The sequence below is a fragment of the Sinocyclocheilus anshuiensis genome, unplaced genomic scaffold, assembly GCF_001515605.1.
Source record: "Sinocyclocheilus anshuiensis isolate Anshui unplaced genomic scaffold, SAMN03320099.WGS_v1.1 scaffold183, whole genome shotgun sequence".
Classification (NCBI taxonomy): domain Eukaryota; kingdom Metazoa; phylum Chordata; class Actinopteri; order Cypriniformes; family Cyprinidae; genus Sinocyclocheilus; species Sinocyclocheilus anshuiensis.
The window spans coordinates 2007199-2019757 of record NW_015548309.1 but is presented as its reverse complement, the minus strand read 5'-3'; the positions used below and the strand labels follow the sequence as shown (position 1 = coordinate 2019757).

The 12559-nt window shown below is 40.6% G+C and overlaps 1 protein-coding gene across 12 annotated transcripts in view; it reads right to left on the bottom strand.

Annotated features, from left to right (window-relative positions):
• wnk1b (WNK lysine deficient protein kinase 1b) overlaps positions 1-12559 on the bottom strand; it is a 79387-nt gene that overhangs the window by 20639 nt on the left and 46189 nt on the right. For 11 of the 12 annotated variants that reach the window (XM_016444103.1, XM_016444104.1, XM_016444106.1 and 8 more), the window contains exons 6-13: positions 11558-11646; positions 10067-10286; positions 9685-9988; positions 9228-9412; positions 2997-4292; positions 1358-1441; positions 1091-1126; positions 177-311 (exon numbers count right to left, since the gene is read on the bottom strand). In XM_016444103.1, coding sequence (XP_016299589.1) covers positions 177-311; positions 1091-1126; positions 1358-1441; positions 2997-4292; positions 9228-9412; positions 9685-9988; positions 10067-10286; positions 11558-11646 — 2349 coding nt within the window. The remainder of the gene's footprint in view (positions 1-176; positions 312-1090; positions 1127-1357; positions 1442-2996; positions 4293-9227; positions 9413-9684; positions 9989-10066; positions 10287-11557; positions 11647-12559) is intronic. The other variant, XM_016444115.1, reaches the window with a different exon arrangement.

Genomic DNA, 12559 nt, shown 5'->3' with positions numbered 1-12559 from the left:
CCTATAATACTTAAACAAAAATCTTTATATATATATATATATATATATATATATGTGTGTGTGTGTGTATGATATAATATAATACACAATAAAATAATAATAATATAATTAAATTATAGGCTTTTTCAGCATTTTTGGCTTCTAGCTTGATTTGCTTACATCACATTTAATTGTACCTGTGTGGGCTGGACCTGTGTCTGGGAACTGCTCTGAACCACAGTGCTGGGAGGCTGTTGGGGAGCTTGCTGTTGGGATAACGAGACACCTGGTTGGAATGTCTGCCCCAGAGAAACCTGTTGTGGAACAGCAGCCTAAAAAGAGAATAAGCATTTTCACATGAAATGTTCACATGCTCACAGTCACACATATAAACCTCCAAGCCTTAGAAAATAAGTGAATTTTGGGATCACATGCAGTCTGTACTCAAAAAAACTCATCCTATTAGGCCAATGTGCCCTAAATAATTTTGACTCATCCTTTACTTTGTAAAAACAAAACATTTACATTTTCATTAACAGTAATGTTCTTAACATGCAAGTCTATGGGGCAAAACATTTTACAAGAGCATAATACCGTAACATAACTAGGAGTTTAACCTAGAACAGAGTTTCCACCACTAAAATAAGCACTTACAAAAATACAAGCTTCACGTTTTTGCATCGAAACCCTCCGGAGAGTCTTGCCCCACAGACTGTCATTGTAAGTGCATTACTGCAAATTTTTGCTTTTACAAACCGAAGGACAAAACTATGGTGTGGCAATCACCACCAGCACGTCACAGATGCTGTTCATAGTGCTCAACCTGGAACACTCCTTTAATAACACCTTTAAATAGCTTACCTTCAAAGAACAACTCAACATAGATATAGACATATTGATCTTGATCTGGGACTTTAAGACATTGACAAGCTTCCTTTCCAAGCCTTATTCAAACAGAGCAACATTTTGTCACATAGCTCATTACGCAATAATGAAATAACAAAACTTAAGACGGCAAGGCAAAGAGCTCCAAAGTAAAGTGTAGGTAAATGTGAAAAAGAGAGAGAGAAAAAAAGGAAGAGAGAAAGAGAGGAATGGGTTTTTTCTCTACCTGCGAAGGGATTGCTTGGATGTAGTAACCTCCATACTATAAGAAACAAATACAACACAGTGTAAGTGAAAGCCACTTCTGATGTCCACAGATTTCACACGCAGGAGAGAATACAGAGAGATTTAAACAAACAAAAATAAAACTCAAAAAGGCCTTGGAGTGTGTGGAAAGTGAGCGGTTTATTTGCCTTGGCCTGTACTGGATATTCATTCATGCTAATGAATGGGGGAAAAGATGATTCTGATTGGTCAGACACATTGATCTTACCTGTTGAGAAGCAGAGGTGGCTGATGGGGTGCTGCAGGAAACCAGAGACATGGCACTTGTAGATTGAGGGATTGGGATCTGCACCTATTTCGAATATGAAGAGGAATATGGGGGCAGGCGAGAAAGTGAGAGAGAAACAGAGAAAGAGATATGGCAGTGGTGGAGAGATGAAAAAAAGAGACAAGTCAAAACATGTTGGTGGCTACAGCGAAAACAACAATGACTTTCAAATACTGACCATTCATACACAAAGTGTGAACACTCTGAGCAATGCACTCAGGTCACCATTCACTTTTTGTGTATGCCTCTCACATCTCACGATTAAACAACAAACAAACATCATGTGTTAGCCGGGGAGTGAGTAGGCTTCATGCATGTGACTCTACATGATTCTGTAGCTTGGGTGAATGTTATAATTTTTTTTTTAAAAAGCTCAGGGAAGCATGTGGAGTTGTTTGTATAACCAAAAAAGCGTCTGCTAAAATAGACCCGACCACTAACATTTCCAAATTTGACCACTTTCCCCCAACATGGAGGGTTTCGACAGAAGCAACCCTTAGAAAGCTACAAATATACTTGTCCTTCAATTTCTCTTCTGCAAGGTACAGGCAAGTATAGTTGCTCCAGACGCAGATCACCTTACCTTGTCATTTTACTGAAGAAATTAATTATTAGCGAGAGGCTTAAGGAGCAGCAGGAAATAACGAAGCCTTGGCAGATAAGAGGATGAAAATAACAGAAGTATAAAAGATAAAGAGAGGCAGAAAAGGTGTATAAAACAGGGCCGGAGAATGAGACTGCAGGATGACATTGATAATGCCAGCCTTCTAAGGGTTAAAAGATGACTTCTCAGCTTATGAAGTTAACATCCTAAAAGTAGTCAACAAATGTTGGGTTCTTGTGCTGGTAGTTCTTTACTGAGGCTGTTTCTCGACTGGTGTCCTCGACAAAGACAAAATTGAAAAAAATAAAAGAATCGTTTTAACCATTTCCAGCCAACTATAATGTAGCAGCAAATCTAAAAAGCAGCTGTTAAGGTAGAATACAACAAAAACAACAAAATATTTGTTTGTAAGGAAGATTAAAGGAACCTTAAGAGACAAGCAAACCTGTCTAAACCCCCTCTTTTGTTGTATGTGTCTGTGTTTGGTCATACAAATCCTGCATTCAAGCCTTTTTTTTTTTTTTACATATCTTCAAATCCTTTTATTTCCACTGTTGGATGTTGGTCTTTATCATTAGAATAATTTGAAAGAGGCAATCAAAACTTCAGATTTGTATGTCATCTACAGATATGTAGCATTACACAATATCTGTGCAAACACACAAGTATCATATACAGCATTATATGAACATACACACAAAATAATACTTACAAAGTGCATCTGAAATGAAAAATCAATGGAAATAAAGCAAATCACTCCGTCCAATGGAAGATACAGAAAGGTCTTTGCACAAAGGGGATTTAAAAAGCAGGTTTATGCATTTTTAGCTCAATGCACCTTGTGAACCTTTCTGAGCCCTAAATTATGGCTGGAGAGGGTTAAAACCACGGGACAAAAAAAAAATAAATCAGGTAACTGAAAGAGAGACAGGGAGTGCTGGGGAAAGGTGGACGAGAACAAGTATTTCTAGGTACCAAGGTAGTGCCCTGATGGGACAAGGCAGGCTCGTGGTATTTGAGGTCCGGTGGATGGGATGGTTGACGGGCCCAGGTACTGTGCAGAGCACTGATGTGCGAGGACGGAATGGTGGATGATTCAGAAGGTGGAACGAACAGAAACGTCGTCTGTCTGGGTGGGTGTCCTTCACTGATGTTGCTCCCTCCATCTGTTTTGTAGTACAACATTTGTGGGACGGATTGAGCTGCAGAACAATCTTGAGATTGGAACAAAGGATGAGGTGGAGGCGAGTGGAACTCCCCAGCATCGGAGGAGGTCATGGAGTCACTTGAAGGTTCAGGACTGAGTTCTTTAGGTCCATGGAGAAGCAGACTGCCCGGGGGAAGGGGCAGCTCCGGGCTCACGTAGCTATACAGTTCTTCAGTAACGGGCTGCAATCGACCACACAAGCCCTGGCTGCCAGACGCTTCCTCCAGGTTAAGGTCCATGGAGCCCCGGCGGGCTCGGTACAGTCTGGATGCCAGCATGGCTGGGTCTGCCTGGAGGTTGTGCATGTGGAATTCAAAGGTGGTGCTCGGCTCAGATGTGTGAGCCAGCACGGGTGGTGCGGAATGGGGAAACGAATGGGGCTGATAGCTTGGATCTGCAGCTGCGGTTTGTTGCGGCGCAGAGGCAGAGGTAGACACACTCATGGAAGGCAGTTGCGGGATCGGGCTGTGGGTTACGCGCATGTGACTCTGGACATGAGGGTGTAGGTAAGCTGGCCCAGGCTGTGATTGAGTCTCATAGGCCAAGCTAGCTGCAGCGGCGACCTGCATTTGCTGATGGAAGCTGATGTGGCTTAGCTGATGTGCAGTCATAGGGTAGCCACTGTAGGCCATGGCTTCCAGATGGTCCATTAATGCAGCCTGGTTGAGGCTGAGTCTGCGCACAGCTTCCTCTTGCTCGGCCCTCATGTCTTTATATCCGTATAGCGGTTCTGCTGGGGGCTGTAGGTGCAGTGGTTCGGCCAATCTTTGAGCCGCCATCCCGGGCATCATGAACAGGGATGGTTCACAGCCGGGGCCCAGAGCTTCCATGCCAGAAAACGGGTGCAGGCTGCTGCCGTAGCTACAATGGTAGGCGGGCTGGAAGTGACGCGTGTGGGCTTCCAGGATGGAGGTGCTCTTGCGGCGCTGCACGTTGAAAGCTTTAGGCGAACAAGATGGCGGGGGGGAGAACGAGACGGGCCGTTCCGGGATGGTGGGGAAAAAGAGCTGGGGCTCGACCAGACCTGAGCCTCCTCCACCGTACGGCTGACTGACTGATTGTGGCTGCAGTAACAATAACATACAGCATCTTTGTGAGGAAGTAGAAAAAGCAACATCACATAATTCACAAAGCAAGAGAAAGAGAGGAAAATAAAAAGATAAGTGAAAACAGCAGATAATATTCATCCTATGAGGCAAAGATGTCTCAATGACAAAAGAATAAGTTAAGAGATGTTTAACTGCTAAATGAGGTGTAAAAACATGACAGCGACAGATTGACAATTAAATACAGATGCTTCACAGGCTGTAGGGACTAGGAACCATTTTTAATGATTGCAGTTCATGCCAATCTGTATTTAATGTGAGCACAGGGTTCCAGCAGAGTGGGCCAGTGTAATGTGGGTATCTGAAAAGGATTTTAATATGTCTTCATATTCATAAAAACTGACCTGTGGTCAACCCCTCATATTCTCAAGATTAATAACCCATCAGAACAATAATATAATCAGTTTTTTGGCTCAAGTGAACAGGGGGAAAAAAGCAACTCTGAACCTCTGACATACAAGAAAAAATATAAATAAGCTATTTATACTTGATACATTACATAACGGCTAATTTGTGAAATTGCATTATTCATAACACACCACTTTTTGCTAGCATTACTAAGGGACTAACATCAGCTTGGGACTAGACAGACTGAAAAAGTTTACGTTTTTACTTCCAATAATGGTTTTAATGTTACCACTAAACACTTAAGAGATTGTTAGGCTTAAATTAAATGTTTTTGGATTCCGAATAGCTTATTTTGACTTAATAATGTAGAGCAGGGGTTCTGAACTCTGGACCTCAAGATCCACTTTCCTGCAGAGATTAGCTCCAACCTGGGGCCCGTTCTTCGTACGTCGGTTATTACATCCGAGATGAAATGTCACATCCAAGATGATATCATCGCGCTAATCAGGATCTGGCTAATTCGGTTCTTCGAACGCACCTGTTGTTGATGATTAGTCTGGCTGGATTGAGTTATCTGAGATAATTGTGCGTTCATGGGTTGGTTTAAAAGGGGCTATGTATCGATACTCGAAACCACGATCAGCAATGCAGCGATTGGCTGGCAGCAAGACAGCAACGTAATGACATTATATAATTAAAAAAGACACCTGATGAAAAACTTGACAAATTTTCTGACTTTTATAAGGGAAACAGCCAAGCGAACAAAACGACATAAATGTTATAACAGATAAATGAAATGTTTTTATTTTATTAAATTAATTTTTAAATGATTATTATTTTAAATTATTGTCCCTGGATTAGTAGGGTACTCTTATAATAAAGTAGCGGTGGTAGCGATTTTGGTAGAGATTTTAAGTATCGATTCTGCTTAAAAAGATGCAATCTAATCCTGTTTACATGAAATAAGCCTGCTCCCGAGCAGGTTTAAGCTCACGGACCTGTTGCTATGACAGCAACTCCGGGATGAGCTTCGAAGAACCAAACAATCCAAGATCATGCCAAATCGTCAACAATCAAATCCAGCTAAATGAGTTAGCGACGTACGAAGAACGGGTCCCTGGATTAAACACACCTACCTGCAACTTTGTAGTAATCCTGAAGACCTTGATTAGCTTGTTCAGGTGTGTTTGATTAGGGTTGGAGCTAAACTCTGCAGGAAAGTGGATCTTGAGGACCCCTGATGTAGAAGGATGCCATTTTATTTTTAGATCACACCTTTGGTGTTTTAGGGATGTAAATATCTGTCCTGAAAACAATTTTATTGTATCAACTTGTATTATAATTTGCACTCTTCAAGCTTGTTTTGTCTTCTAATTTTCATAAAGGTGCTCTTCACAGATACCCATGATGTACCCAAGTCCAACACAGCGGGAGAATCCTGGTTCACTGGGAGACACTAACATACAGGACTGGCAAAGATTGCTGGGAGACTGGCACGGCGACGGGGCGGGGCCGAGTGAAGGGGCAGGACACTCTCCAGTGCCTTGGACAGTCGGCCCGCAAACGTCTCCCCATCTGACCTCCCCAACCGGGGTGAGAGTGGGGCTGATGTGACTGGAGGAGGGGTTGAAGGTGGCTTGGGAGGGCACGACAGGGCAGAGGTGGTAGAAAAGCAGGGCACGCAGACAGACATGCTACGACCACGACGATGGGGAAGAGGTGGAGGAGGCTGGAGGTGAAGGAGGGGAATTGACTATTAACCACAATGGAACACAAATGGAATACACAAAAAGCCAAATAACCAAAAGAAAACTACAAGGAAAAATTTGATACAAGATTAAATATCAACATTGCATTCTAAGATGCTACACAGAAAGAGAAAAGACATTGATCTACAATAAACCTTGACCTACAAAGGTTACATGTTGATTAAATCTAACATCGGCTGTCAAGTCAGACCAAAAGAATGAGCCTGGTCCAACTGATGATTCATGATGTTTCATAAACAAAAATAGTTTTACAATGACTAACGTGTTATCAGTAACAGAGACATTTATGCTATGATATGACTGCATGTGACAATATCAATACCTGATTAATCATGAATTTTGAGCTAATTTTGAGATTAAAGTAATACTTGTCTGATCTGAGATTGATCAGGTTGCATGTTGTTACCGGGAAATATATGCGGCTAAGAAAAATCACTAAAGAAATGACACTATGTCACTGCTTAAGCAGTATTCAGACTCCAAGAAATGTACAGCACAGACTGTCTACCATGTAGACAACGAATACAAACTGAGGTTAGCAAAGTCCACGAAAACATCACAGAAAATCAGCCCTCTGAGATGTTTTATGATAAAGAACAGCATAAACAGAAGTACATACAGAATATGTACAGCAAAAACAAAGACCACAAACAGAACATTGGGTATAAAAACAGAGGAACAAAAATAAATGTACAATAACAGTCATCAGTGCCGTGCAGACTTCAGATATCACTTTGAGTGGGAACTAAGCAACCATTTCAAGTCAGGTGAGAAGGTATTTATTAATAAAAAAGGTAATTATTATAAAAGTAAATCATTAGAAGTCACACCTACAGACAGAGTAATAAAGAGAGAGAGTCTTTGACATCAAGGTGTTTGCTTATGACTAAAGTGTTTCAGGCTCTATGGAAAATGATGCAAACTAATTCAAAACTAATGAGTGAGAAGAGATGAGAAAGTCCCTGAGAAAGATCCAGAAAGTGTCCTCTATGAATGTTGTGACTCTGATGTGTTTAAATGATCATGGTTTAAGTGCCCAGGATGGCAAAAACAACCACCCAGGAAGTGATGAATGCCCACCAGTCTGTACAGCATAATACACTGCTACACGGCACTGCCTTTTTGGGAGGAATCAAAAATACTGACATGAAACAAAAAGAAAGAAGGTAAAGGAACCCAAAGAATGTATTAAAATGCAAAGAGGATGAAGAGGGAGAGGCAGCTCAAGTACAAGTGGGAAGTGGAAATATACTTGGCAGTCAGAAAATAAAAAAAAGCCAAAACAGAGAGAGAGAGAGAGAGAGACAAAGAACTGAGAGCTAGGGTTGGATATCGTTTGAATTTTATCGATTCTTATTCCAATAAGATAAAAAAAATCCAATAAAAAAAATTAAGTTAACATTTAGATGTTAAACATATTTATTCTGTCTTTTTACAAAGCGTTCTGTTGCAGCTAAATAACAAGCAAAAATCAGCAGCCTACAGAACACTAGGCCTACAAGAGGAACTTTTGCCTATGGTTTTAACAAAAATACCACAGTGAAAACAACTGGACTAATATTAATTTCAAACATTGTTAAAGACAAACAAATCAATTAGCAACAGCATAAATAAATACAACTGAACAAATTTAAAGTACAAAAATTTTAATCAAAAGTTTAACAATACTGCATAGTTTTCTTTTCATAAATAAAATATAGATCAGGGGTGCCCAAACTCGGTCCTGGAGGGCCGGTGTCCTGCAGAGTTTAGCTCCAGCTTGCCTCAACACACCTGCCTAGAAGTTTCTAGTATGCCTAATAAGAGCTTGATTAGCTGCTTCAGGTGTTTGATTAGGGTTGGAGCTAAACTCTGCAGGACACCGGCCCTCCAGGACCGAGTTTGGGCACCCCTGATATAGATCAATCCTCATTAAAGTCACCATGGTTCTCCGTGCTCGCGGCACGCAAAACAGTGCGCAAGTTCTTTCCCTTCCTGCGATTAAATGGTTTAAAAATCACACTAAAATGCGAACGCAGGAATCATTACGTGGAATCGAAATGCACGTGTCTTATCGAATACCCAGTTCTTGGATATTTGGAACCGATTTTAAACTGGAAACGGTTTTTCGATACCCAACCCTACTGAGAGCAGGCCATATGAAAAGAATCAAACCCATTTAGAATGTAGACGTTGTGGCTTTGCTTTCCTTTCTCATGCATCATTCATTTAGTGTCTTATAATAACAAACCATCATCAAACTCCAAAGCTAAATACATGCAACCACAAAGAGATCATATTCAAAAGTTAAACAACAACTGAACATTGATTCATGATTCAGTAGTTATTCATTTCAGGCTATACAAATTCTATGTACAGATCACATCTGTGTTGCTTCACTGGGTTCTTACCTTTGCACAACATGAAATATTATGGGAACAGATGGAGACATTAGAACTAAATAGATTCTAACTGAAGATAAACATGTGGCCACATGATTTGCTGAATTAACCTGTCAATAATAATGTCAAGTGCACACTACAATATAGAAACATGTTTTCCTGAGCTCATTTAACTCAATTTCTTGTTTTCCATCGCAAATCTTTTGAGAAGTTTGGTGTGGTGCACTGATCATCATTTTGGCTAGAAAATGCTGTAACATAATAAGTGTGGAATTTGTCAATAGCCAGCAGCTGTAAAAAACAGATCAAAGATGCAACTATGTGACCTGCTACACTGAACCTGCAATTAGGTGTTGAGATCTTGACTTAGCCCAAGTTCTTCTTCTGTGACTTACCATGGTCTGCTGGGGGTATGCGGTGTGCTGTTGAGGAGCTTGAGAGCTGGGAGGGTAGGCGGCCTGTCCAGGCACCTGCTGGGGTTGCGACGCTGCAGGAGAACTATACGACATGCTGAGCTGGCTGGGGTGAGGTTCTGAGAACACGGATGAACCCTGACCACTGTCAAGCGCCCCGTCAGCCACTGGGAAAATATACGACATTCAAAATTAAATAGCAAATGACAGGTAGGTTGATAGTTTGTTTTATTTGTTTGTGCCATGCCAGCTTCTGTGGCTATTTTCATGGGGAGAAAAATTGATGGCTAAATTATATCAGGTTTTTACAATATATTTTAAGTAAAAACTCTAAAACTGTATTTGGCTTAACTTTGTTAAAAATCTCTTCAAAAGAGTTAAACGAATGAAAAAGTTTTCAGGTAGGTTGATCGACTGATAGGTTGCATCCAACACTTACAGGTAATTCCACTTTGCATGTACTGAAGCTGCTGGTCTGCGTCAGGCTCCTCCCACTCAGGCTGGACGAGGCCAGGGGTCGGAGGTTGGGAACCGCACTGACTCTGTGCAGAACCTTGAGAGCCGGGCACGTTCTTCAAAGACTCGCTGGACAACTGCTTTTGCTCCTCCTCCTGCTTGCGTTTCTCTTGCTTGGCTCGCACCTGCTGTCTTTGCTCTCGTTTGCGGCAGATCAGGGACACACGGTCCCTGATGGCCTTGGCCATGGTTTTGTGGTCACCCTCGCAAACATAGCCCGACTCAACCTGTATTTAAACACAGCATATGTTACCATGTACTGTACATGTGCTATATCTGATTTGGAGAGTCATTGATAAACCCACCATTTCCTGAGCCACATCTTCTGGCACATCTCGATGGAGGTCGAAGGAAAACTCGATGGCTTCGTTGTCTTTGTATTTGCCTTTCAGTTTCTTGACGTCTTCAATACGTAACCAGAGTTTGATGGCAATCACCTCCCCATCATCCTCCTCAGCCAGCTCCACCCGCACCCCAGTCTCCTCCTGGAAGAAGGCATGGTTCAGAAGGTCCTTGATGGCGTATCTGTTAAGGAAGAGGCAAAATGACAAGCAAACAAGGCAAAAGACGTTAAATAAGGATAGCCAATCAATAAAATAAATACATTTAGAAGCACATAGCTAACAAAGATCAACCAAATCACATTTATTATCTAATTCAGAAGCACAAGGTGGAACTTTGGGGTTGTCCAGGATGGAGTAATAAAAGAGTAACTGAATGATTCAAGCAAAATAAACTTTAAAGAGGACCTGACTTGAATTTGAGCGCCTCATGATCAAATTGATCTTTATTGGGTTTCAGAACTCTCCAGACATAAGTGAAGTTTGATGACTTGGCACCATTCTATGGTGATGTCGCATGAATGTCATGAAAACAAATTTCACCATTCCTGGTTGTGTAGCGATAAATATTCTACCCAACATTCTATCCTGTTGCATTTGATTCTATGGAACAAACTCACTCTCCATTCACAACCCATCAACAGGAGACATATGAGGAAATCTATAAATGTTTAACATTAACTCTAAATCAAATGTGCACATACTAACAAATTAAACCACTAAGGATGTATGTACAGGGATTGACCAATCACGGCACATTTAAAAAGAGCTGATTCATGTCACCTGCATGGAATTATGGATATAAGGGTAAAAGATAAGATTGCACCAAGTCAGACCTTTCACATTCAGGAGAGAAAAAAAATCTCAAGTGGGCTCTTGATTAGCTGTATATAGTAGACATCAGCTTTTCCAGTGCTTCATCAGCGGAACATCAGATGTCGTCTCACCTTACGCTCGACACGCTGTTTGTGATTTTCTATTCAATTTTTTTATGCACTGAAGCGTCAGCTTTATGACTTTCCACAAATTATTGGCAAAAATACTTCAGCTAGTGATCAAGGTCATTAAAAAACATTCAAATGCAAATAAAAATTAAGTTTTTTTGGCTTGGACATTTAGGTAGACAGACTCGAACAGGAGACGGTCCGGTCAGGGCTTATGTTTTTCTGTGGCATGAGGACACAGTGCACTCTTCGCTGGCTTGGCATGATCTCAGATCCATTTCACTAAGTGGCTTGATGCTGGAACTTTTCCAAAACAGCGTGAGGGACTTATCTACTGCTACTATTCACATTCCACATGGAGGACCATACGCCTAGAGATTGCAATATACACTCACATCAGCACGAGTTCAGTGCATCTGTGGGCAGGCACACGTCGCTGAGAACTGAGGTATGACTAGATGAATGAGTTCTGTGAACGCAGCGTGGGTGTGTGTAGTAGGCACAGCCTTACCTTTCATCTTTGTATTGGCGAATACATCCCTCGATGATCTCTTTCACCTCTGGAATGGCTACCTTGTCGAAACTGCCAGGTTTAACTCCCTGCAGGGTTGAAACACAAAAGAACATTAAATCAACATGTCTTTTGTGCTGTGAAAGAAATCCTTTTAGAGCTCCACAGGGACTTAACAAAACTACATATGGTGCATGCTTTATGCGCTTTAGTGTCTGCCAGGTGAAAATCATTGGAACAATTTCTAGACAAATCACACAATCTGAGATGGCAGAAGACAAGCTAAAGTTTCATACTTAGGGTTCAGAGTTTATTCAGATTCCTAACCGCAAGTATGAGCAACAGTGATGTCTGCCATAGCAAGCACTACTAATAAGTGTTTTTTGATGGCATAAGTGTAAATGTGGCTTGCATTATAATGAAACCCACAACATTCAAGATATAGCTGCTTAACTGGCAGATTCATTCATTTTGCTGAACAGAGTTACCTTCTCAGTCATCAGGAACACTTAAATCCATTAAGCCAGAAGTTTTCGGAGGAAGAAAAGCGAAAAGGACTAAAGGACTTTATTTTTTTTTATTAATAATATATTTTCCAAAAAAATATTTTAAAGATTCATTTTGGCTTTAGTACAATGATTACATATTTATGCAAATAATATTTACAGTATTTATTATTATTATTTTTATTACATTTCTTAATTTAAAAAACCCTGAATTAAGATAAACATATAAACACTAACACAGAATCCCTATATAGATTATAATTCAATTTAATATCTAATTGAAGATGAGGGTATACAGAGTACTAATAAGAATTCTGCTCTACAAAAAGCTAATTTTACAATCAAATATTGTTAAAATGTGTCATTTACTTCATTCTTAAAAATACAGGCAAAACTTTGGTCACCTTAGGGCCCAGGGGTCAATTTATTAATTATATTTCACTTCATCTCTACAAATCCGTATGGATTTCTAGCAACATCTAATCTCATTCCCAGC